General features: G+C 41.2%; 1 protein-coding gene and 1 pseudogene across 1 annotated transcript; one reads left to right on the top strand and one right to left on the bottom strand.

Moving 5' to 3' along the window:
• Window positions 1-3,366: 3,366 nt before the first annotated feature.
• On the bottom strand, window positions 3,367-21,982 carry Lnp1 (leukemia NUP98 fusion partner 1). The gene is made up of 3 exons (XM_028760220.1): window positions 21,817-21,982; window positions 6,483-6,713; window positions 3,367-3,754 (listed from the first exon to the last, which is right to left on the bottom strand). Exons 1-3 carry the CDS (start codon window positions 21,976-21,978, stop codon window positions 3,605-3,607), a joined length of 543 nt encoding a protein of 180 aa, XP_028616053.1. The 5' UTR covers window positions 21,979-21,982; the 3' UTR covers window positions 3,367-3,604.
• A 3,730-nt stretch (window positions 21,983-25,712) lies between these two features.
• LOC114614693 lies at window positions 25,713-27,458 on the top strand (annotated as a pseudogene).
• The last annotated feature ends 505 nt before the right edge of the window (window positions 27,459-27,963 follow it).

Genomic DNA, 27,963 nt, shown 5'->3' with positions numbered 1-27,963 from the left:
TTAGTAAGTACTAGATTGTTAGATAGAAAATAGCCAGGAGAAACATAAATGGGTCTGGGAATAATTGGGGCAAAGGGGAAAATGGGTAGATATATAGAAGTTTTGGCTAGTAGTGGTCTAAAAAGGAAAGGTAAGAATATATAGCCTGATATCATAAACCAGGTCAGTATCTGGGTTTTGGGAGCTGTAACAATAAAAATCATGAATATGGGGGAAAGAAAAGAAAGGGAAAAAAGTAAAACGAAGAGAGAAAAAGGAGGGGCAGGGATACAATGGCCTGAACTATATAGACAGAAAGGACCTGTGGGCAGGGTAGAGAGCTGGGAGTACATAGAAGATAATGGCTTTCTGACAGATAAATAATAGCTGTAGGCAAGTAGGAGAGCTGGGTGGGAATATGAGAAATGAGATCAAGGGCCTGAGTATTGATTTTCATCCATATTGTGAATGGGCTCTGGCCCTAACTCTACCTCCATGCCAACAAACCACAGAACTTTCCAGACTTCTGTTTCCTCAACAATAGAGTAAAAGGAAGAATAGTTTTGTAATGGTATGATTATGCAGAGAAAGACAGGTGGATAAGCATTGCTTTGGGGTGAGCCTGTTTCTGGAAGAGATTGGTATTTGAGCCATTAGGCCAAAAGCTAAGAATCTGCTCTCTACATGTAGTACTGCCCACTTAACTGAGGGTACAGACAGAACAAAAAAAGAAATGGAAAGGTCAATTCCCTTTCAGAAAACTGAGCCAAGTATCCTTAGCCAAGGATACTTTTCATCAATTTGGATAAAAATATCATGAAAGTGTTACTCCGTTGGTGTTACCAGCTCTGGCTGCTGTCCATCTGGAGGTAGTATTACCAGCTCAGCCTGTTTTAGGTGAGATTAAAATCAAGGATGGCCGAAACGTAAACACCCAAAGGAGGCTTTGTATAGACTTGTGCTGCAGCCCACAGACAACTCCATAAGGCTGAGAGTGCTACATCTTGTAAAGGAAAAGAGGACCTGCTTGTCCGCTGCAAGTGTCTGTACCTAGACCACGATCACTGTCCTTCTAGTCCTAAAAGCGTTGAGCTTTGCTAGGCCATGCTACATGCTTCTTTAGAATACTGACAGCTCATCATGAGACTTCTGTGCCTCCATAATTATGCATGCCAACTACTCTAGTAAATCTACTCTTTTGCACTGCTGACATAGAATTTGAAGATGAAGTCTCTCTCACAAGCTCATGTTGGATGATTTGTCCCTAGCTGGTGCTGATGCTTTTAGAGATGATGAAAGTCATTAAGAATTTCTTTGATTCCCCCCACTCTCCTCCATCCCCTCTCCCACCCCAATCTTCCCTTTCATCCATCTCTGATATCTATTTTGTTTTCCCTTCTGAACAAGATTTGAACATCCTCTCTTGTGCCCTCCTTGTTATTTGGCTTCTTTGGGTCTGTTGATTATAGCATAGTTATGCTGTACTTTATGGCTAATATCCACTTATAAGTGAGTACATACCATGCATGTCCTTTTGTGTCTGAGTTACCTCACTCGGAATGATATTTTCTAGTTCTGTCCATTTGCCTGCAAAATTTTCAATGTTCTTTTTTTTTAATGGCCGAATAGTACTTCATTGTGCTAGATATACCACATTTTCTGTATCTATTTTTCAGTTGAGAGACATCTAGGTTGTTTCCAGTTTCTGGCTATTATTAATAAAGCTGATATGAACACATGTCTTTCTGGGATGGTGGAGTATCATTTGGGTATATGCTCAGGAGTGGTAGAGCTGGATCTTGAGGTAGAACTATTGCAAATCTTCTGAGAAATCGCCAATTGATTTCCAGAGTAGCTGTACAAGTTTGCATTCCCACCAACAGTGGAAGGGTGTTCCTCTTTCTCTACAACCATGCCAGCATGTGAGTTTTTGATCTTAGCCATTCTGATGAGTGTAAGGTAGAACCTCAGGGAGAGAGAAGGGAGATCAGCTTGAGGGGTGGGAATCTTTAGGAGGTGCCAAAGACCTAGGATGGGGAGAGTTCCCAAAGAGTCTAAGGGGGTGACTCTAGCTTGGATTCTTATCAGTGGGGTATATGGATCCTGAAGTGGCCACTTCCTGTAGCCAGCCAGGACTCCCAGTAGAAGGACAAGGACAGCAACCCACTCACAAAGTCTTTGACCCAAAATGTGTCTTGCTTATAAAATGTGCAATGACAGAGATAAAGCAGAGACTGAAAGAATGGCCAACAAATGACTCCTCCAAATTGAGACTCATCTCATGGGCAAGAACCAATCCCTGAGTAATGATACTTGGTTATGATTATAGACAAGAACCTAGCATAACTGTCCTCTGAGAAGCTCCACCCAGCAGCCAATGGAAAGAGAGGCAGAGACTCACATCCAAACATTACTTGGAGCTTGAGGAGTCTTACAGAAGAGTTGGGAGAGAGATTAAAGTACTTGAACATGACAAGGACTCCATAGAAAGACCAACAGAGTCAACTAACCTGGACCCTTGCGAGTTCCCAGAAACTGAATCACCAACCAATGAGTGATCACAGGCTGAACCTAGGCTCCCTGCACATATGTAGCAGCTGAGCAGCATGATCTTTATGTGGGTCCCCCAAAAAACTGGAGCAGGGGCTGTCCCTGAGCCTGCCTGCCTGCCTGTCGATCCTGCACGCCTAAATGGGCAGCCTTGTCTACCCCCAGTGGGAGAGAATGTGTCTAGTTTCACAGTGACTGATGTATAAGTGTGTGGGTGTAGGGGGGTGATAACACCCAAAGGGGAGCTCCCCCTTCTCAAAATAGAAGGGAAAGGAGAAAGGGTAGGACTTACATTAGGGAGTACTAGGAGGAGAGGTAGGTCTGATATTGGGCTGTAAAGGGAATGCATAAATAAATTTAATAAAAAGAAATAAAGAATGTCTTTGAAGAGCATATTCTGCCTTTTCCACTCCTGTCTTACTCTGCTTCCTGGTCACCATGGTGTGTACTCCTCTGCTCCATCATTCCCTGTGTGCCATGAGGTAATGACACCTTTTAAACTATGAAACTGAAGTTGCTCATGCCAGGAATTCTGCCATACCAAGAGAGCTAATAAATGCTGTGTCCTTTTATATCTGAGTTTCAGAGAGCCAATACAAGGCCTCCTTTCAGTGTGTTCAGGATTGTTTTAGATGATGTGTTAAATCATTCAGGGTAATACTTGCCATGTTAATTACTAGTTTTCATTAAGTGATGGCTATTATACAGCTTCCTAACCTGGAATAAAGAAGTAAGGTCAGAGACAAAGACGTTTGTTTAGGATGATGTGGGAGATGAATAGGGAAAGGGAAATAGTGATGACATATAAGTGGCTCATAGAAACTAAATTTTATAATGTCAGGAATTCTTTTATTTTATTCAAAGACCTTTTCTTCTTACCACAGAAGGACATAAACATTGCACACTTAAGATGCCAGAGGCAGTTGGAGTGTAACAGGAGTCATCTTCAGAAGCAGCCATTCCAACTGCCCACTTTAGTCTCAACATCTGCAGACACTCTTTCCAGATGTCATCCTGCAGGAAGTTCTGGGTCTCCAAACAGTGACATCTGTCATGGCAATATTGAAACAAAGCATTACTCCGTCCCCTTTTCAATCAAAGGAGCCATGGGTCCGTCTCCATGTGCTTCCTTCATTGAGCTCCTTCTGTCCTCCACTTTCTTGTAGGATCTCACATTAGTCTCTAGGTAAGGTCTTTCATGTCTCTCCTTCCTCCCCTTGGGTCCCTGGAAGAGCATCAGAAAAGGATAAAATGCACCAGATGCTGACCAGGTCTCACATTTGTCCCAACAATGAGACAGGAAAAAGGCTCTAATTTTGTAGCATACGTCCACATCTTACTTTCTAGCACATAAATTAGCATCAACCCAAATTAACTTCTCAGTAAAGGTTTTAACCATAAAGAAGAGATTTTGCTGTAGTGTGATGTAAGAGCTTCACGAGGAATGCAGTGTTTAGGAAGGACAGCCAACCAAATCATCATTCTCTGCTAGATCGGCTGCTATGAGTGCAGTGGGACTGTTTACAGTACTTCACTGATTTACTGAACACACACTGTTGTTCTAGGATCAGAATATACAGCATTAAACAGAGTCTACCTCCTAGAGACTCCACCTATATGGAGTGAGACAAAGTATCAGTACATAAGTCTAAAAGGAAATGAAAAAAAAATGGCTGGTGATGCAATGACAATTCCAATAGGGCTAAATGACAGGGGACTGTTGGGGAGGGTTCTTTAATTTTGATATGCAGATAGTGCCTGCCTTTTAGAGAAACTTTTGGAGCAAGAGAATGACATTGATAACTGCCATATCTATGTATATTGATGTATTTGTGTAACAAACAGAAGAATCCCTCCTCCCCTTATTTGAACAAGACAATGAAAAATTGTTGAGTGTCTGTGGAAGTCATGCTTCACATGCTATGAGGGGCAGTCATGTGACTCCTCAGCCCTACTGGGGCAAAATTATGGAGGTGTCTGGTTTAACTAGTTGTTGTCTTGGCTACTCTAGAGCATAAATCAATGAATTTGCTGTATTTCTATCCACCATGACTCCTTCATTAAGGTCAGAAAGATAAATAATGAAGCTGAGATAAAAAATTAAGAGAAAATTAAAAATCAAACTAGCTGTGGGAATGTTCTGACAAATGTGTTTCATTTATATTCATGTAATCAAAATGCATGTTTAACAGTCATCAATGTCTCTGATACTTACCAGATTGATATAAAAAGAAAAATTACAGTGATTATCTTTCCCAAATTAGCTATCCTCCTACTGAGATTATCTGAAAAACACTCATCAGTAATGATCTCACAGAGCCTGACATCTAGTCAACCAATGGATGGAGGAGGGCTTCATAAAGCTCCAAGCCTAGGGAGGAGCTATTGTTGGGTGATGATTGCTGGAGAAAGACGTTAGTTAGTTTTCTTCAGGGATGTGGTTGCTAAAGAGATTGCTGCTGATGTTCCAGAAGTAAATGGTCACACACACATGCACATACACACCTACATACCCAACACAGAGATAAACACATACACACACACACACACACACACACACACACACACACACACCACAGAGATGCACAGCCCCACACCCCCACATGGAGACACACATACACACATACATACCCCACATAGAGATACATACATACCACACAGAGATACACATTCACACACATGTACACACACACACACCTCAGGCAGCACTAAGTAGATTGGTGAGTTTATCATAACAGATGGAAAGAAAGAGCACAGAAAACAGAAAACAAAAACTGGTTGGGGATAGAAAAGGAGTTGGAAGTGGGCAAATAGGAAGGTAAATTTAATCAAATCACATTCTATGGATGTATGAAATTCTCAAACAATAAAAATGCTTTCAAAGAAAACCTAACATGTAATGCAACTAATACCAGCCGATGACAATACAGCTTTATGGATAGGTCACAACCATTGAGCATATCCATTACTTATGTAGGTTTTAGGGTGTGTGCATGAGATGGCAGTCAATATAGTCCAACTTAGTTTTAATAACAAAATAGAAGAATTTAACCAGGTATGTTGCATATGCCTGAACTTTCAGCACTCTGGAGGCTGTGGGAGGAGAATCAAATGTTTGAGTCCAGTCTGGGCTATGTAACACCCTCCAGGATAGCTGGACCATCACAGTAAGACCCTATCTCAAATCAGAAAGGGAAAGATGGTAGGACAAACAGAAGGAGGAGAGGCAGAAGGATGAGGAGGGGGAAGGAGACAGAAGGGAAGATGAGGGAAGGGAGGAAAGAAAGGAATCAGTTATAATCTAACATCATTGGTGAAGAATAGGCCAAAAATGCAGGTTTTGGCTCTTTTCATGCTCAGATTTATAAAAATATTGAGTCTACATGTTATCACAATTTAGTCTTTAAGCAGAAGATACCAGAAGGCCATCAGGACAAGATGGCCTTCTAACCCTGAGCTCCACATCTGTGAATTCAACCAAAGAATTACCAAAAATATACAGGGAATTTTTTCAGAAAAAATAGTTGTTACATTGTATTGTAACAACTTGACCTATAGCTTTTACATTGTGTTTCACATTAAAAGTAATCTTGAAATAGGTTACATGGAAATGTCTGTATTCCAATGCTTAATATATATGTTTAAATATTATTGACAAATGCCACTATTTAATGCAGTTATCTTAAAACTACTACATGGATAATGAAGCAGAAAGATGTTTAAAAATATATGCATTCTAAATATTTTCATTTTTCACTGACACTTTTCAATTTACTTTATATAGAGCTAATATGAAAATAGACATTTAATATTAAGTTATCACAAAAATACTGAGTGGCATGTTCCAGTCACTTATCATATGCTATGAATGAAGAAGTTAGACTTTCCCTCCTCAAACCTGAAGAAGACTTCAGGTTATGTTTTAAATAATAACAGTTCTGTCTGCCACATACCTCGGAAGGAGAGCGCTTGGTTTGAAGGCACAAGTGTTGTTCAAAGGATTCTGAAAATTCCTGCATTTTGGAATGAGCTCGTCTTTGTGATTCCATTGGCTCCCTGAATGAACTATCCACTGAGCATTTTCTGTGATACCGCATGGGAAGATAGCTTTGGGATCCCTGGTCCTCATGAGAATGTCTTCTGGGGTGGCAGTCAGATGATGTAACACTGGGAAATGCAGGAAACTAGAAATACAAAATTTTTTAAAGTTTACCTCATAAAGGATATGTATACTAACACAGAGACAGGACACATAAATTAACAACTAAAGGAATCACATGTTTCAGGAAAATGTTATCCTCTTTGTCAGTTGGAGCTTCCTTCTGACAAGAGGCAACAGAATCAGTTGTTAAAATATCTTGCAGAAAATCTCCAGATGACCATCACTGCTTGCTATTCTATCAACAGGACAGTGAAGGCCTCCAAGCCCTCAGTTAAATTGCCAGAATAAGTTTCTAAATCCTTTAAAAATTTTAATGACATTACAAGTGTTTCAGAAATAAGATAAAAATGAATGTTTATGAAGTCTTATAAAAATAATGGAAGAATTATGAGGAATGACTAATTTAACATATAAATATATATATACGTTATATAAATACACACATATATAATATATGTATCACCAACATCAAAAGCAACATAAATTTAGACAAAAACTTTAAAAACTTGCACGTTCTCAATGTCTAATACCGAGAACATACACAACCATATCATGAGGACTTCCAGACATGGAGATTATATAACGACATTAATGCTGAAGTCACAATTGGAAAATAAACAAAGGTCAGAGGTCAGAGAAGCCAGACTTCCTGGAAGAACCACGATGCTCTCTCCATCTTTCTCACTCCGCAGTCCACTTCAGTGTAGGCTTTGTGCTGAGGACATTTATCTCTGTGTTGCCAAATTCTGCACACTCTAGTCTATCTCAGTCACTGGGTCTTATCCAAGTGATTGTCCCATGGAGCCTTCTGAAAACATTCCTTCTCCTCCCTTCCATCACCATACGTCTTTAGCATTCTTTGATCTTTCTGCCATGGCAACACAGACATTTTCGCTCACTATCCCTTGGTGAATGTGGGAGGTCCCAAAAGTTCTAGATTAGACCCTTTCTTTTCTTTCCCTTTTCATTTTATACCATCTCCCTACACGTGTCTGGACATCAGTTTCTAGCTATAATCCTGATTGATACCATTAACCCTGATCTCTCCCATAAGGTGCCTACTCAATTCCTGTAGTGTTCCATAGACTCTCAAACTAATTTACATATATATAAATTGCTAATAATTACATCATTTATACAATTAATATTACATATTATATAATAATAGAATATATTATATAACACATATACTGTATAACAATACAGTTATAATTAATAATCAATTAATGTAAATGAGTTATATTAATTGATTTTATATATATACTGCTCTGCAAAACTATGGAAGACTGTTGTTTTGGGCCAGGATTCCATATTGACTCCCAACAGGTCAGGCGAAAATAAAAATGCACTCACCCATGATAAATCTCCAAGTCACTGAACAACAAGCCAGGTGAAATGAGACAGCTAGATTCCCTAAGCAGGCTAGTTTCAAAGACCACGCTGTTGATATAAGCTCTGGTGTGACCCTTATACAATGATCAAGACCTAAAGCATCTTTTCATTAACCAAAAAGTCATTGCCCTACCATTTTGTTACCTTATCCCACCTTTTAAGAAAAGAAACTTGAAAATGATCCATCTGATTTGCTTTCCTTTGTTTCTGCGGTTTTTCATTCTCTCTATGTCTTTAAAACCAATGTCAGCCCATCAGAAAACACATTACATTCTGTAGAATGCAGACATGGAACACAATGATGGATCCACTATCAATCTCTTCCTAATAGATGCATCAATCTGAATGACATTCATGCACCAGACTGCAGGAGCTAAGGGAGCCAGGGAAGACTACATTAGTGCCCGGTGTCAGAAGGTAAGAGGGACGCACACACTGAAGAAGACAAGAAGAGTTGTCTGTACCCGTCCTCTTCCAGCTCTGAGCAATGTGAAGCCTGTAGTTAGGAGAAGGAGAAGCTAAATCAAGGCCTTAGACTCCAAATCTGGTATTAGGGCCACTACAGTGAAATCCAGTGCCAGGAGGCCCATAGCCCCTGTGCCCTAGACAGTGCCTAGATTAAACCTCTGGAACCACATTAGACAGGCAGCCAAGACAGCACCACCTCTCCCCTAACCTTGAGCAACAGAGGAAGAAGATTGAACATTGTGGAGCAGAACATAAAAGTTGCCTCAAGACTTTGTAATTCAGGGCCAGGGCTTGCTACAGTGAAGCTCACATGAGGCAGAAATCAAGGTTCTAGATTCAAGCCCAACCTTATATACTAAGCCTCTATGTATCCCCTAGCATCTGATGGAGATCTGTACACAGACAGGACAGATCTATGTGTCTGTACACAGACTTCAGATCTTCGTGGCTGTAGGACCCAGACTAAGCTACCCAGCTTACTCTTTGTCTGGAAAGCCAAGGGACTCTATCAACAAAACTACTCACAACTTCAGACAGCACAACAGGGAACAAGAATGTATTTGCCAGGAGCATGAATGGTGTGAAGACAGGACTGCCCTAGAAGTCAGTGTCAGACTAGTGACTCCCACAATCAGAAACCCTGCAACAGTCCCAATGCCAGAGAGATGTCATCCAGCCATTACTATCTGTAGCTGGTTATAGCAGTCTGGATCCATGTGCCTTGCTCAGCAACTGGCAGTATATAGATAGCAGTGTATATTGTGGATAGCCCTGGTCTTGTATTTTGATGGTAATTCCAATTTCCCGGGAGGGACTCCAGATAAGGAGTGAATCGGTATACAGGTGACTTCTTGTGAACCTTCTGCCCACCTTAATTTGTAAAATAAAGGCTAGAGCTGGTGATTGGGCGGTAGAAGGGGCAGTGGAGGGAAAAAGTTTAGAGGACGAGGAGGAGGAGAGGGAGGAGCGGCAAGATGGCTGCAGATGTCCACCTGTCTCTAGCAGTTTCAGGGAGTTATTCACATCAAGGTTAGGTAATTGGGATAACAATTCTGATTGTGTGGGCATCTTGTGGATTGAGTATTTGCCGATATATAAATCTACTTGGATAATCTTTAAACATCTAGACTTTTGATTTACTGGAAGGCGGGTCCACCGGCAATCGGGTGATTATGGCTGTGAAGGAACTAACAGCTCCAGGGACAAGGAGCCAGAGCTGCAAGCACAGCAATTGGTCCCTACGAGAGCAAGCTAGAGAACAGTATGGAGGAACCAGCCCGGGAGCTCTATTCCTGATGGAGAGCTTGCCAAGACAAATGAGTTTAGAGTGGGAACATGGCAACCAGGCCAGGAGTTAACTGGACGCTCCTTTTTTCTAATACTTCCAATACAACGAGTGTGGCCTTGCATGAGTGATGCACGGTCTCAACAGGCTTTGAGCTCGTGCTGAGGACGTTAGCCAACATGTTAGTTTCGGTGGTCACACAACTGCTTTTTCCAGTTCTTCTGAAAATCCAAACAGCATAACACGGAGAGAATACTTTCCATTTAAGGCAGGCAAGTGCCAAGCTGTAGAATGATTGCCTGAAGCTTGTTCTTCCACTGTCGGGAACTGGGCAGATTCCCACAGTTAACTACAGACAAGGATTATGGGCAAACTCTCTGGATCTACCTCAGGCAAGGGAGAGGCCGTGGGAACAGAGCACCTTCCCCTCCCCCCATTAAATTATTTGTTTATTAACTTTACATCCCAATTGCAGCACTCCACCTTCCCAGTCCCCCGTCCCCACAAACACACACATACAGATTCTTCCTCTATGCCCGCTGCTCCACATCTCTGAGAAAGAGGAAGTCCATCCTGAGTACCAATCCACTCTGGTACCTCATTGTAGGTTCAAGTCACTATAGAACCAGGTACATCTTCTCCCACTGAGGCCAGACAAGACAGCCCAGTGAGGGGAATAGGACCGACCCACAGGCAGGCAACAGAGTCAGAGTAAGCCCCGCTCCAGTTGTTGAGGGACTAGCATGAAGACCAAGTTGCATATCTGCTACATATGTGCATAGCACCTTTTTAAAGTCCTGCTTCATCCGTGTTAAGCAGCATTCCAAATTAGGGTTTGGAACAAAACCGAGCATAGATTTTCCTCTAGTGTTGAAACATAATATGACACCAACAGAGGGGCTTTAAACAATTCACTAGTGCCATCTAGTGATGAAATTGCAAAAGGAACTCTAGGTTGTAGAAAAATAAGCAGGCACAAATAAATGCCTAACTCTTCAATGTGCAGACAGCCTAACACATCAATAGGCTCTGCCAGAGATCCACGGTCTCACCCAGCATTCAAAACATGGTGCCGGAAATCGATGACATTAGACTATGTAGTAACTCTTAGTGGAAACCTCAAAGCAGCTGTTTCAGAAAACCCTTGAAACAACTTCAAGAAAACACAGAGAAATGAATTAATAATCTAACGAAGAAATTTTACAGAAACATGGGGGGGGGATTTTTAAAAATCAAACTAAAATCTTTGGACAATGCATCAAGCAAATCTTAAAACTTGACCACAGGGGCCAAGAGCAGAATAGAGCCAAGGGGAGAAAGAATAAATAAAGTGAAGACAGACAACTTGAAAATGCAGAGAAGTTAAGAAGAAGGCGTAACAGGGAGAGTGTAGGATCCGCTGTGTACCATGGACAGAGAAGTTATTCAGCTTGCCAGGGTTTGGTGAGAACCTGGGAGGATCAGAGGGAAAGCTTATCAGAGTTATAAAAGAAAATCCCCCAAACATATCCCCCAAATCAGATACCTAGGTCAAAAGTCAGTCAGATTCAACTCAAACCAGTGTGCTGTAACTTATAGTCAGTTCCCCTGAGCACACCACAGGAGTTAAAAATGAATTTTTTTCAAAGGTTGGAGATAAAACAGAAGACTTCAAAGTCAGATCAAGTAAAGAAACAAATAACACATAACGTGTGCACCTCACACCATATTTCTCAACAGAAATGTTATTTGCCTGGACAGAGTGGCTTGGGATTTTCATGGTACTCAGGAAAAATCAAACCTGCCAACTAAAAACATCTGGTCTAGCACAGAGCTACTTCAGAAGTGAGGAAGAGATAGAGATTTTCCTATATGTATGAAACCTGGTTAGGTTCCTTAAACTGAGCAAAACAGACACTAATGGGCAAGAAGAAAGCACTAGAAGGCATAAACATTACTGAAAACATTCACAATTTATACCCATACTCTAATACTGTAAACATGGTGTGAAATTCAGGATGTTCAGTGTAAAGATTAAGGGACAAAGAAACTAAGGTAGTAAGCACACCAATAAGCTAACGAGAACACCAATATGCTAATAAGCACACCAATATGCTAATATGCATACTAATCTACTAATAGGGAGACATCATGCAGATGTGAAAAGGGGCATCACAAGTGAAACTCTAGGAAAACAGAGTGAATATACAGAGGTCTTGCATTAGAACATATTTCTATTTTTCTTTCTTTCTTTTTATTTTTTCTTGGTTTTTCGAGACAGGGTTTCTCTGTATAGCCCTGGCTGTCCTGGAACTCACTCTGTAGACCAGGCTGGCCTCAAACTCAGAAATCTGCCTGTCTCTGCCTCCCGAGTGCTGGGATTAAAGGCGTGCACCACCACTGCCCAGCCTCTATTTTTGTTTCTTATCTTTACAATAATGGCAATTGCTACCATTCATCAAAATTCACTGTAGCTAACTAATGGGTTTTGCTTTATGGATTGAGTTGCTGCTGAATTCTTGAACTGGAAATGAAGTCAAAATCTTTACCTGATTATACCACCTTATTGCTCTTAAACAGTTCCATCATGATTCATCCCCACTGTCCCCACATTCATGGAGGGCAGGACATTCACTTGGCTTCAGGACACAGAAGAACTGCCTCAATACCCAGATGTGCGGTCAGCAGATTCCCCCTCTCACGTGTCTCTGAAGGCCAACCACTTCTTTAGTCCAAGTCATCATTATCATCCTTCATTAGCACCCAGTATTGGTCCCAGAGTGCCCCTAATGCACACTCCTGGGAGAGTACACCTTGGGTGTGCTCTCACTTTCTTCCATTTCCTTTTCCCAGAGCAAGCAGGATATCGAGAACAACAATGAACTCAGGGCTGCCATCTTCTCATTTTGCACCATCTCAGCTGAGTGACCTACATGTTCCTTAAGGAGAGTTCCAGCTCTCCTCTCTTGCCCAGGGCCATGCTATGGAGGGAGTCAGTCGTCCCTACAGGGATACAGGGATCTCATCCACCACCATCCCTCTTCACTTCCCTAAGGGCTGTAGAAATCACTGAGAGTGTGACGGCTCACACCTTTAATCCCAGCACTTTGGAGGCACAGATGTGTGGATCTTTGGAATTCTAGGCCAGCCAGGCCAAGGCCCTAACTTAATAAATAAAATAAATAAAATAAAATAGGAGAATTACTGACATAAAGAAGCCCTCTACCATGCCAAACCCAGACAATATTCAGCAAGTGAAACAGGAGAGAAATGTGTTCATACACTGCCTGCCTGACCAACTGTCTCAGGACATCTCTCACAAAACAACCAAACATACAAAAAAAACACCAGAAAGTCCTGTGTAGAAGAATGTCTATCACATCTTGTACACAAATCCATATTTGTGTAAAAGAATTTATATCTGCACAGTTGCAGCAACATCGATGAAATGCTTTCCAACAGTGGCACTTCCACCAAGTAGATAGTGACTGCGCCTTTGTGTTTTCAAGAATAAAGACCTTTGTGAATAACCAGGCCATGTGAATTCCTCCCTTTTTGATAATAAAGCCTTACTGATCCTTTCCCTCATTACCTGCAGCTTGCTGCCTCCGTGTAGATTCCAGACTACAATTAGTTTACTCATTGTTGACTGTAAAATTCCTTTGTTGTTGCTGTTTGCTTCCCACCCATTCTTTTAACTTTGACCTGGGTCATCATTTTCACTCTGAGAAGAACCAGCAGTCCTCCATAAATTCTCAGCCACTGTGATTGGGTCAGGTCTCAAACAGATGCTGTCCTAGGACCCCCCATCGCTCCTTTTCTATACTACACATCTCTAACCAGTGATCTGGCTAAGTGTGCTCAATGTGTCTTTTCTCCACTAGACCATGGGCACGATAATACCAAGGGCTATGTCGACCTGGCCCCCTGACTTGTTCATTATGTGGGTTAGATGTATACCGAATGAGGATCCATCCCATCTGCAGGCACCAAACCCAGACACTATTGCTGATGCCAAGAAATGCTTACTGACAGGAGCCTGGTATAGCTGTCTCCTGAGAGGCTCTGCCAGAGCCTGACCAATATAGATGTGGATGCTAGTAGCCAACCATTGGGCTGAGCATGGGACCCCAATGGAGGAGTTAGGGGAATGACTGAAGGAACTGAAGGGGATTACAACCCCATAGGAAGAACAACAATATCAACCAACCAGATTCCCCAAAACTCCCAGGGACTAAACCACCAACCAAAGAGTACACATAGGGGGACCCATGGCTCTAGCTATATATGTAGCAGAGGATTGCCTTAGCAAGCATCACTGGGAGGGGAACCACTTGGTCCTGTGGAGACTTGATGCCCCAGTGTAGGGGAATGCTAGAATACTAAGGCAGGAGTGGGTGGGTGGGTAGGGGAGCACCCTCATAGAGGCAGGAGGAAGAGGAGGGGATACAGGACTTGTGGAGGAAGAACTGGGAAAGGAGATAACATTTGAATTGTAAATAAATAAAATAACCAATAAAGATATATACTGAATGAATGTATGAATGAAAAAATGAGAAAGCCAGAAGGCCAAGGAGTTTACTGTGAGATTGTGTTTTCTAAGAAAGTCAGAAGCCACCCCTATAAAGTTTCACCGATATAGATACCTAAACATGAGCTGAACAAGGACAACAATAGATGCCTAAGAGGTTTCAACCCTACACAAAGAACTTCAGTCAACTAAAGAATGCTGAGAACAGGAGAAATGGTCTTTTCTAGAGATGAGCACACCAATTTATTATCCAATATCAAATAGTCATCCCTAAAAATATAAGTAACATTATAACAGCTGAGAAAATTGGCAAGTTTATATATATATACATAATTAATGACAAAGAAGCCAAGATTTTAAAGAAAATAAAGGATATGTGGGAGGATTTGAAGGAAGGAAAAGGAAGCAATAAATGATATATTATAATCTCAAAAAATAAAAAATAATAATTTTAAAATAAAATGAAACTACTAATGGCACATATGTTCATGTTATTCTTAAATATTGTATAAAATAATAAAAAAATACATAAAATGACAATAGTATCTTTTAGGTGAGTCTTAAAAAACGTATTTAAACAATACAACCCTGATAAGAATAGAGGAACCAGCACCTTGTACGTAGGCCTGTCGATGTGTAGAACACTTCTTGAAAGCTTTGGAATATACAAGTCTACAAACTTGAAATACAGCTTGCTTAGATCTAGCCAGTGGGCATCGTTGCAGTGTGAGTTGTATTGCCCCAAAGTTCACCTATTGAAACTTTTCGTAACTCAGAAAGTGACTTATTTATCAGTAGAGCCTTTACAGAAGCAATTTACTTAATGAGACCTTTAGAAGACCTCTAGCCAGCCCGAGCACAGTAAACATGGCTCTGGCAGGCCTGCCCCTTCTCCCTCTGCCATGATAAAAAAAAAAGAAAAAAGAAAAAAAAAAGAAAAGAAAAGAAAAGAAAACCCATTAGATTACATTCCTAAAGCTATCTCCCCAAGGCTCATTGCCTCATTTGGCCACTTCTTCCCCGACTCTCACTGTCAAGGTCCAGCTATCAAAGTATTGAAGTCCAACAAACAAATCCCTATCTGACCACCTTAAATAACAATGTCCAATCAAAATTAACCAATCAACTCAAGTTAACATAGGGTTTCCCTCTTTTTCTTTATAAACTGCCATTTGCCTATGGGGTCATGTCTGTCTCCTCTCTATCCAGAAACAGTCCTTTGGCCACCTCCCCTCCCAACAAATAGCTCTTCCCTGTTTCCCTTGTTACCCCCTACTTTGCTCTCATCCATTGAGAATGACACTCGTAGGAGGTGAGGCTTTGTTGAAGTAGGTGTGGCCTTATTAGAGGAAATATGCCACTGTGGGGGTGGGCTTTGAGGTCTCCCATGTTCAAGCGACACCCTTGACACACAGTCTCCTTCTGCTGCCTGAGGATCAAGATTTAGAACTGTAAAAAATAAATAAAGTTTTTCCCCCCAGCCACGTAATTCCCAGAAATAATGACACTGAGACTAATTATTTATTAATAAACGTCTAGGTCATACAATTTCAGCTTGTTCTCTGACTTGCTCTTAACTTATTATCCATTTTATTCCAACCTGAGTTCAGCTACGTGGCTGGTTTTCTCTCCTTGTCTTCTTCTGCCTGTCTTCTCATCATTCAGGGACAAATCTCTCCATTTATTCTAACCTGAGTTCAGCTACCTGCTGGTTTATACCTGTCTCTCCAGCATTCCAGAGAGAATCTCCCATGCCTCTGACTATTTCCCAGAATTCTCTCTATCCCTGCTGGATGTCCTACTTTCTATTTTCTGCCTCAGCTCATTGACCATAAGCTTTTCTAGTGACAGGTGATGTTTATAAGAAATTCTTTCTACATAGAACTCTCAGCTCCTTCTCCAACACCATGCCTGCCTTCATTCTCCATGCATCTTGCAATGATGATAATGGACTAAACCTCTGAAACTGTAAGCTAGCCCCAGTTAAATGTTTTCTTTTATAAGAGTTTCTGTGGTCATGATGTCTCTTCTCAGCAATGGAAACCAAACAATACATTTTAGGGGGAAACTAGGGGGAAAAACAGTTTTAAAGCTGCTGAAATCCCTGAGGTAACTCTGTTAGTCTGTTTGCTGTGGTATCAGATACAGTACCTGGTGCTGGGGAAAAGGTGGAGATCAGACAGGCTCAGTATTCTTTCATCAGGGTTTAATTAAGAGACAGACATTGTACAAACAGGGCATATCACTGTAGTCTGATTGAATGTTATAAAATTTGACATTGCAATACAATGTCATCTTCGAAATTCATGTTTGCCATCTCATGATCACATTACCAAAACAAAAAAAAAATTGGAAAAAAATACCTCAATGTTTTAGGTAAGTTTAGAGTTTTGTCTTGGATGTCATGATTGTTCTCAGCTACATTCTTAAAACAGAACATGCAATGGAAAGAACAAGATATAAATAAATATGACTCCATGAAGATCAACTATTTATATTTACATGGTGCTGGGAACCTGGATGGAGGCAAGGGAGACTTCTGTGAATGTGTGATGACTTGATTTACCTGAAGAGGCTCTGTGGGGAACACAGACTGCTTTATACCTGAGGATGAGCCCCACACAAAAGGAGCTTCCTGGTGTGCTAAATAATAAAGAGGTCTAAGGAGGGAAGAAAAACTGGAGTGTGGGTATATAATGAGATTCCAGCAAGGTCATGGGACAATTGGGCAATAGCAATGCAACCTAGAGCATCTAAGGTTTCCTCTATGCTGTGGGGTGTTTTCTTCCTTCTCCTTTCAGAGTTCAGCAAGGTTTTACAATCTCCAATAATAGTTAAGTATTCATTTGGTACTTGGTGCTGTATCAAGTATTTATGTTCATCAGTCACTGTACCATGTATGTGCCTTTGTGAGGGATAAACAACTACCACCAGTTCTGTTTATGGGACTCTGAACAAAAAGATATTAAGGACCTTGTTCAGAGCCATGCTGCCAGTGGAAACAGAAGGCATCATCAAGAGCACCTTCCAAACTCATCACCTTCTTCCCTGCATAGCGTCTTCCCCACCATAGCATCCCAGAAAGAAGACTATGGCAAAAGCTTCACTATAGTCCTTCACTCCCTTGAATTATAAAATGGTTACCTATTAAAACCGAATATGAATATATTGTAAAATATGAGAAACCATTCACTGCCAATCATAAAAATAGTGTCGTAGCTTTTCTTTCTAGCTTTTTGAGATATACCTTTGGGGTCCAGTTCCAATCTGCCCTTTTAGTGAACAACTACAGGAGAACCTCTACAGAAGTGAGTATGTAACCACCCTAGGATCATCATGGACAAAGATTAAAATTTTGAGAATTTGCTACTTTAATTTGAAAATATGTCAAAAGAACATAAAATAACTAAATGTGATCTGAAGAAGTAAAAAGAGAATATGCTGAATGTGGGTGGATAGAAACTTGTTTGTTCTCATCAAATAACTTCACCAGGACAGTCATACATGGTATCTACTCTGGAGCATGAAGGAGCTTAAGATTCTTCAGCGATCAGGGCACTCAGTCTGTTCTCCAAATGATATTTCATGTAGTGCAAGTGCCCTTGCACAGGGCTCAGATGATAAAGACCAAGGTTTCAAGAACTGTAGTAAGCTGTGAAGAGAAGTGGACAGTGGAATCCACTAAGCTATTAGAAATACAGTCACACAATGAACAGAATAGGTGGTCTACTTCTGTTTGTATCCCTGTGATACGGACAGAGAAGGCAGAATGTTTAATGACAGGCTTCATCTTATCTTTTTCTTTTCCCACCTAAGGTAATTGGTTAAAGCCAGACTTCTCCAAGTAGTTAATTGAGCAACCACAGATTGAATCTGAACAAGGAGCTGTCTGCTTTGAGAAGGACTGACATTTACCCTTGAATGTACATCATTTTTTTCTGCCAGTTTATACTACTAGACTAAAAGTTTCAAAAGCAGGACCATACATGCCTATTTTTATATTTTACAATCTCCATGTTTGGCACAGTACCTGGGACAAAATATGTACTCAAGGAACATGTTGAATGAATGAATGAATGAATGAATGAATGCTGTGTTGTTGAATCATAAGATGTATTAATAAAGACATGCTAGAAAAAACATTTAAAATAAGCAAGAAGGAGGAATTCCTATTCATTTACTAATTCCAAGTCTAGATTATTTAGATTTAGAGAAGGAAGATGCTAAAATTAGAACAGCAGAAAAGAAGAAAAAAGATGAGAACAAGATAATTGCATTTCCTTATTAATAATTTCCTTTGAAATTAAAACTGAAACCCGATAGTGTCCAGAACTTGACAATAAGGCCCTATTGTTGAAGACATCACATACTTGAGGCGTAGAATATGGAGATATCAAGCTGGTATTCACCTGGGAGCTATGCCCCTACTAGCTAGTTTTCACAGTGTTGAAGTTTTCATGATACTGGAAAAAAAAAACCCACAAACATTAATCTTACCAGGTGTGGACCCTTTGAGCTGCTGTTGCACCAGACATGTCCACTGATACAGTAGTGGGATAAATGTCATAGCATAGCCAGTCACTTTCTGATTGGATTTAAGACCCACTCAACAAGATGAAATTATACCTGACATTATTACTGAGACAGGAACCTATTGCTAGTCTGACCATACACCCTAGGAAAGAACCTACTATTACTCACAATGATCCATTGACTCATGAGTCTCTCAACCTTCATCAAAGAAGCTTCGTATTTCAGTAGATGATGATCAACACAGAGACCCATAACCAGCCATGGTGTAGAAAATAATTCACTTTAGAATGCCTATCCCTAAATGGAAAATATACACCACAGCTCCTCCTCCAAAAGCTCATGGCTCATAGTGAAAGAGGAGGTTAAAAATAAAATATGAGCTTAAGGGGGCTAGAGAGATGACTCAGCAGTTAAGAGCACTGACTGTTCGTCCAGGCATCCTGAGTTCACTTCCCAGCAACCATCTATAATGGGATCCGATGCCCTCTTCTGGTGTGTCTGATGACAATGACATTGTACTCACATAAATAATCTAGTCACAGCAGGAAAACTGCACATATGTACACACTGGTGTAAACTCAAGCTAAACCAAGCCCCAGCAGAAAGAGGGGAAGGAGTTGGATATAACCTTCCACACCTACTCAAGTAGCTACTGGCAGTTCTAAGCTGCTGGAGGAGGAAAGGTTATTTTCTCTAAAAGTATACCCTCTAAGAGGCTGACCAAGCTGCAGTGGAAGGCCACATAGCCAAGAACATCAGAGCAGCATAAACTGCATCTTGGTTTTGATGAGGGGATGGGAGAGTTAAGAGACATGAAGTTGAGTGGGAAGGGAAGTATGGGCCAACCTGGAAAGAAGAATGGGAAGAAAGGCAACTATGATCAAAACATGCTGTGAGAAAACCTCCAGGAACTCATTTTAAAAGAAAACAGAAAACAACATTTCTCAAAAATAAGAAAACTACTAGCCCATTTTGATAATAAAACACTTTGACTCACAAACATACAGCATTATTTAGACAAGGTGAATCGGAGTGCTTGTTCTCTATGATCACGGCCATGTCAACTGTGTCCTTTAGGACCATGGCCATGTCAACTGTGTCCTTTAGGACCATGGCCATGCCCATTGTGTCCTCTAGGACCATGGCCATGTCAACTGTGTCCTCTAGGACCATGGCCATGTCAACTGTGTCCTCTAGGACCATGGCTGTGTTAACTGTGTCCTCTAGGACCATGGCTGTGTTAACTGTGTCCTCTAGGACCATGGCTGTGTTAACTGTGTCCTCTAGGACCATGGCTGTGCTAACTGTGTCCTCTAGGACCATGGCTGTGTTAACTGTGTCCTCTAGGATCATGGCTGTGTTAACTGTGTCCTCTGATTTGTCTTCTGTTCCTGTATCCTCTTCTCTATCACTCACATTTTAAATTTTACTTCACATTTTGTCTCAAAGTAAATACATGTATGCTGATCTGTTAATTATAAAATGGATCATTTGCTTGGAGACTCTGGCCACGTTCAATTAAGAAAATGAACAAATTAGAGATGAGCAGAAAATACACTGTATATTTACCATTAAGAAATGCTGTTCACAATAGATCTGTGGTTCCCCAGTAGTGGAAGGGAAGAAAAAAGTATTGCAAGCTTAACAAGAATTTTCTAAACAGAGTAGATTATACTGTAGTTTATTCAGGAAACTATATTTTGTAAAGCATATTGCTTCCTTTATTGTCACATTCTCTGTGACACTAGGAATCCATTCCAATGACCTATATGTCACAAATTTTCTCTTATCTTTGCCTGGTTTCCGTACCTAAAATCTTCAAGCTAATAGTACTCCCAGTTCACAGATTCTGAAAATCTCATTAGATCTGGAGCATTTTATTGTGTTGACATTAAATGAGAGCACACCATGCAGGCTTATTTTTTAAAGCAAAGGAAATGGAAAGATAGAGCTGGATCTCACAGACAGCATCGCCTCCAACTTCATGCTTTACCTAAGGCAAGGGAAGTGAGGAGGCACCAATTCATGTACTAAGGAGCTTATTTTGAAACATTTGTGTCTCAGACACAAGGTGTTGATCAAAGACAGTAAAAGTAATTTCCTCACACACTTTACCATCACTGTGCTTCTGAGACCCTGGACCTGGCCTTAAATAGGTTTGCTCACAAGCTTTCTTGGTTCTGAGGTTTGCAAAGAAGGGGTTTGGGTAAGCAGTCTCTGCTAGCTTGGAACTCTAAGTGACTAGTGAAAAAGAAATGTCATCATTATTGCTCTGTACATGGGAAGCAGATAACATGTGTGGAGCCTTCTAGCACTGCAGCTGAAGAATGGACTGTGTTGGCCATCTACAGAAGAGTCCTTACCTGGCCCAGGCTGCCCATCCGCTCCTAGGTGCTTCCCTCTGGCATTGTGTTCCCTGTCCCTCACTGCAATTGGAAAGGATTGAGGGCTCTTCTCTCTCTAATCATTAAAAACAATGGCAACCAAAAGAAGAGATGTATCATGTGTATCAAAGGCAGTGAGTTGCTATGAGGAATCACCAGTTCCTTAAAGGCTATCATATACACGAGGTAATTTCACTATTTCAAAGAGACAACTGAAATCACACATTGACTCACAACCCCGCCACAGAACAACAACAAATTCCTCTCCTTTGACCTAAATGCCATTGCTCAGTGGAATGATTTCTGACTCATTGGGAACTGCGAACTACATAGTTCAAGATATCTTAGGTTACTGAAAATTAAGAAACCACTACCTGAAAATATTAAAAACCAGATGTCTTAAAGGGCAACTCAAATAGGTAAGATTTTTTTTAATATAAGAATGGATAAAGGTTTGGAAATATTTATTTAAGACAAAGAAATCCTCAAATATTCTTTAAGAGAACCCCCTGTCCCTGCCACTCCAGCCTCCCTTGACTTTATGGTAACTCACTGGGCAGGGCAGAGAAGCCTTCCTGTTGCTTGCCTCTTGTAGTCGGTGGTGGTCCCGGAGTCCTCGCTCATCCTTGTCTCTCCAGCTGTGACCCCAAAAGCTGCTCATCCACTTGGCAAAAGACACATCATCATTATCATCATCATCATCTCTGTGCTCCATGGAATGTGACCCTAAATATTAAATACCTGCCCCTAAAACTCCAGAAATATAACCCAAGATTTGATGAAGCCCACCAAGAACACTAAACGAAACTGGTATTTGAAACAGTCTCTGATAATGGCATCCTTAAAAAAGAAAAATTTACCAAACAACCACTTCATCATCAGGCAGCCTGAAGCACTGTCTATTTATAAACTGTGCAGCCCACACTCCCCTCCCCCTTGTCTCTTTAAATTGAGAGGCTTTTTAATCCTCCTGTTTCCAGAGCTGTGCCTTCGCAGCCTAAGGGTAGGCAGCACAGTCCACTGCCTGGTTTTCCCTGAGCCTTTCTGCCAAAGACATGTGGTGGCATCTCCAGCTGTCAATGGTGATGAAGCATGACCCTCACAATATGCTTGTCAGCTCCAGGCTGGCACTGAAATAAGGCCACATCCAAGAGACAGACAACTGCAGCTCTCGAGGTGCTGAGCTATTGGCGTGCCAGATCTAAAGCTAGTTGCTTTTCTAATAAGTAAAAATGATATAGAAAACAAACTATCTCTAAGTCAAGTTGGATAACTTTTATTATCTAAGTATTATCTGTATATACATGTGAGTGACATACATATAAATATACAAATCTTAGGTACAATGTCTGTATACCTAATTTATATCTGTATACTCCTATGCTGTCAGTCACTGTAACTGGCTAATCACTGAACATTTTTCAAAAGCCAAGAAACCTCCTTTTAACTCCTTCCAATCCATATTTCTTTGAAAAGGTTACAACATCTAACTTCTGTTCATAAAGCTTCTACAAATTTATAATCCCAGAGACTTCCTATTCTTTCTAATGTAAAAAAAAAAGTTACAATTACAGAACTCTTACTTTCTAATATATATGAAGACAAATATTTTACAAATGTATTTTTTATTATAACAATGCTATAATTGAGAGCCTTACATCATATTTTGTAGATAAAGAACCTGAGATTCAAACTGATCATCATTTGTCCAAATTCAAACTACTGCTAAGCACTATGGCCAAGTTTAAACTTTGAGCTTTTTTTTATCATCCTGCTGATATTCTAAGAGATTTGAGGAAATGCTGTAGCTTCAAAGAAAGGGATTCTCCTAATTAGTTGTCATACGAAAATCCTTCCTGAAGCTGGAAAAGATGGTAGCCTTGAAAGATATGCTAATATTACTAGAGCTTTTTAAAATGTGACTCTGAGGTGGACCTTTCTTTGATTCGTCCTAAGGTAAATGTTATATATCTCTTCCCTGAAACTGCAATGTTGCTCCCTACCCTCAGAAGATGAGGGAGGCTCATAAGTCTTAGGAAGTAAACAAAACTTAAAAGTCTCAGGAAGAGGCAGAGACAGGCGGGTTTCTGAGTTCGAGGCCAGCCTGGTCTATAGAGTGAGTTCCAGGACAGCCAGGGCTACACAGAGAAACCCTGTCTCGAAAAAACAAAAAACAAAAAACAAAACAAAAAAAAAGTCTCAGGAAGGCCATGAAACTTAGAAGCCTCAGGAAGTACATGGAACTTAAAGGCTCAGGAAGAACATGGAACTTACAAGGCTCAGGAAGAACATGAAACTTATAAGGCCCAGGAAGCTCCTCAAAGTTACAAGATTTTCAAAGTCCTTGCAGACAGGGTAATAAATCTGTAAATTACATTTACTAGCCAGTTACTCTAGCTGAAAAGCTGCCTGTAAACTATGCAGGGAACTCATGGATGAAACCATGGATGAGTTGTCCTCCATGCTGGGCTTTTTGGTGGTCTATTGGCAGCTGTCTTTGAATCACCCATGCTTCTAGTAATTCACCCTCACTTAAGCTCCTGTAAGTAACTGATAAACTCACTGTTTCCTTAAGCCATACTTGGTATCATCATTTCATTGGACTTACATCAATGCCCTATCTGAGTTAACTAGATGTTTACATTTCTTCAGGTAAACTTAAGACAGAAAATCTAATACCCAAACAGGGCCTAATTGAACCAAAGATGAGTTGAGAAGAATGGTTGCATGGCCCCTATAATGTATTCTAAGACATTCATGTGAGGGTATAACATCTGTGGTTACCTTTCCTTATGTGGTATCGGAAGCTGTAGTGGCTAGTTTTATGTCCATTTGACACAAGCAAAAGTCATCAGGGAACAAGGACGCTCAATTGAGAAAAGGCTTCCATAAAAGCAGGCTGTAGGCAAAACTGTAGCATATTTTCTTTTTATTTTCTTTCTTTGTTTTAAAAGAAACATTTATTTATTTATTTATTTATTTATTTATTTATTTATTTATTTATCTATTTATTTATTTAATGTAGGAATGTTCTGTCTGTATGCATATCCATACGCCAGAAGAGGACATCAGATCCCCTTATCGATGGTTGTGAGCTACCATGTGCTTGTTGAGAATTAAACTCAGGACCTCTAGAAGAGCAGACAATGCTCTTAATCACTGAGCCTCCCACTCTCGAACCTCATGTCCCACTTTTGTCCTTTTCTGTCCAATCATAGGCTCTAGCCTGTTATTGACCCATTAAAGTGTGGAGAAGGTTCACATAACATCACCTGAGTATATGATGGACTGTTTATCTTGGGCAACCCCTCTTGAGGAAACAGTATTAACATCAGAATACAAACAGCATCAGGATAACCCACTACAGTATCTTATGCAATGCAAATAGAATGCAAATTAGATCTATGACAAAGAGTCCTTTCTAGCTAAACACTTGGAATCTGTGAGAAGAACTGAACACTAGGGTAGAGAAGAATAGAAGATGCCCCTTAGGTCTGTTCTTTACAAAAAAAGAAGGAAAATCATGATTCCACATGTATACAGGGGCTTTTTCAGTTAGTTGCTATTGTCCTGATAGACAACAGAAAGTGACTTGGGGAGGAAAGGGTTTATTTCATCTTACAACTCTTAGGCCATACTCCATCACTGAGGGAAGTCATGCCAGGAATCTGGAGCCAGGAATTGATGCAGAAGCCATGGAATAGGGCTGTTTGAGAGACTGATCCCTGTGGCTTGCTCAGTGTGCTTTCTTCCAGACTCAGGACCACCTGCTAGTGGGTAAAATCACTCACAATGGGCTACAGCCTTCTACATTAGCTATCAATCCTTGAGGTTCATGCTTCCCAAATGACTCTAGCTTGTATCAGGTTGACATAAAACTAGCTGGCCTAGAAGCCTTAATGTAAAAAAACTAAACAAAAAACAAAAACAACAACAGCAACAACAGCAAAACAAACAAACAAACAAACAAACAAAACTCTGCTAACCAGGATATATTTAAACAGTTTCTGAACTGTTTTAATTGGGAAAAACGTAAACAACGAAAGAGCCTCTCAAGGACGAACTCTTGAGACTATGAGATAGGAAGTCAGATGAAATCAGTCTGAGTGTCACAGAAACAGAAAAGCTGAGCAATATACTTAACCCTCCTTGAAATAGAAAATGGTGCATTCTAAAATAAAATGTAAAATAGGTCTCTGATGGACTGGCTGTCATATGAGCCATTAGGAATTCTTGGTGACCTCAGGATGGGGTCCCCAGAAATATCAGGGGCTAGAAAAAATAAAGGGAACTGGACACAAGGGAGACAACACCTGATGCCTGTTTCACTGGGACAATTGAGGCAGTGTTCAGAGGACATTTATGAGAGAAGGCTTCGTGGCTTTGCCGAGCTCCATCCTGGGATGTTGTCTTTAAGAAATAGGAGAGGGACCAGAAGCCGCTTCCAAGATGATGCCCACACCAGTTATCCTGTTGAAAGAGGGTACTGATAGCTCCCAAGGCATCCCTCACCTCGTGAGCAACATCAGTGCCTGCCAAGTGATTGCTGAGGCTGTAAGAACCACCCTGGGTCCCCGTGGAATGGACAAACTTATTGTGGATGGCCAAGGCAAAGCAACAATTTCTAATGATGGGGCCACAATTCTGAAACTCCTCGATGTTGTCCATCCTGCAGCAAAGACTTTAGTGGACATTGCCAAATTCTAAGATGCCAAGGTGGGTGATGGCACCACCTCAGTGACCCTGCTGGCTGCAGAGTTTCTGAAGCAGGTGAAGCCCTACGTGGAGGAAGGTCTACACCCCCAGATCATCATCCGAGCTTTCCGCACAGCCACCCAGCTGGCTGTTAACAAAATCAAAGAGATAGCTGTGACTGTGAAGAAGCAAGATAAAGTAGAACAGAGGAAGATGCTAGAGAAATGTGCAATGACAGCCCTGAGCTCCAAGCTGATCTCCCAGCAGAAGGTCTTCTTCGCCAAGATGGTGGTGGATGCTGTGATGATGCTTGACGAGTTGCTGCAGCTTAAAATGATCGGCATCAAGAAGGTGCAGGGCGGAGCCCTAGAGGAGTCTCAGCTGGTGGCTGGTGTTGCATTCAAGAAGACTTTCTCTTATGCTGGGTTTGAAATGCAGCCCAAAAAGTATAAGAACCCCAAGATTGCCCCCTTGAATGTTGAACTAGAGCAGAAAGCAGAGAAAGACAATGCTGAAATCAGAGTCCACACAGTGGAGGATTACCAGGCAATTGTTGACGCTGACTGGAACATTCTCTATGACAAGTTAGAGAAGATCCATCAGTCAGGAGCCAAAGTCATCTTGTCTAAACTCCCTATTGGGGATGTGGCCACCCAATACTTTGCTGATAGGGACATGTTCTGTGCTGGCCGAGTGCCTGAGGAGGATCTGAAGAGGACAATGATGGCTTGTGGAGGCTCAATCCAGACCAGTGTGAATGCTCTGAGTCAGGATGTGCTTGGCCGCTGCCAGGTGTTTGAAGAGACTCAAATCGGAGGGGAGACGTACAATTTCTTCACTGGCTGCCCAAAGGCCAAGACATGTACCATCATCCTCTGTGGTGGCGCTGAGCAGTTTATGGAGGAGACAGAGAGGTCCCTACATGATGCCATCATGATTGTGAGGAGGGCCATCAAGAATGACTCTGTGGTGGCTGGTGGTGGAGCCATTGAGATGGAGCTCTCCAAATACTTGCGGGATTACTCAAGGACCATCCCAGGGAAGCAGCAGCTGCTGATTGGGGCCTATGCCAAGGCCCTGGAGATTATCCCACGACAGCTATGTGACAATGCTGGCTTTGATGCCACAAACATCCTCAACAAGCTGCAGGCTCGACATGCACGGGTGGGGGTTGGGGGGGCATGTGGTATGGGGTGGACATCAACAATGAGGACATAGCTGACAACTTCCAGACATTTGTGTGGGAGCCAGCCATGGTGCGCATCAACACTCTGACAGCAGCTTCTGAGGCCGCGTGCCTTATTGTGTCGGTGGATGAGACTATCAAGAACCCTCACTCCACGGTGGATGCTCCAGCTCCAGCAGCTGGCCGAGGCAGAGGCCAGGGCCGCTTCCATTGAGAGGCAGTCTTATAGCTCCTTGTGAGGTGAATGGGGTGAGAAAATGGTTTATTAGTAGGCTGTGTTCTCACTGGAGGTTATTTAAATAAAACATAAGGTTATTTGGTCAAAAAAAAAAAAGAAATAGGAGAGGTTTTGCGTCACTGATGAATTGACATAGGCATAAAATTGTGTTTGTAAGGCAATAAAGCAATCAAGCACAAATGAAAAAGGCAGCACAAATATGTCCATCAGTGTCACTCAAAGGTAAATGTGACAATATTTGTGTTGAGTCATGTATCCTGGAGGGGAAAACAGAGCACCAAGGTTCTAAAGAGCTTTAATGCCTGTCCAACAGTTCAGAGAAGACACAAATAATCAAATAATGCAGATGGCCTTGGAGCATATGGTATATGGTTTTTTCCATCAAGAAGGCATGCTTGGGATAGATTATTTGTTCAGGATGGGGGTACATTGTCCAGCAAAGGAGACTGTTAGTGTCATGGAATTCAAGACCCTCAGGGAAAAAAAAACAGCAAACAGAACTTTTCTCAATTTAAAAGGTAAAAAGCAATGTTGTTTTATTTATAGCAACATTGTGACAAACAACCTCCCTTACCAATTGC

The sequence above is a fragment of the Grammomys surdaster genome, unplaced genomic scaffold (assembly GCF_004785775.1).
Source record: "Grammomys surdaster isolate TR1022 unplaced genomic scaffold, NIH_TR_1.0 126398, whole genome shotgun sequence".
Lineage (NCBI taxonomy): Eukaryota > Metazoa > Chordata > Mammalia > Rodentia > Muridae > Grammomys > Grammomys surdaster.
The sequence above is the reverse complement of the archived record's forward strand: the minus strand, read 5'-3'. Positions and strand labels throughout refer to the sequence as shown.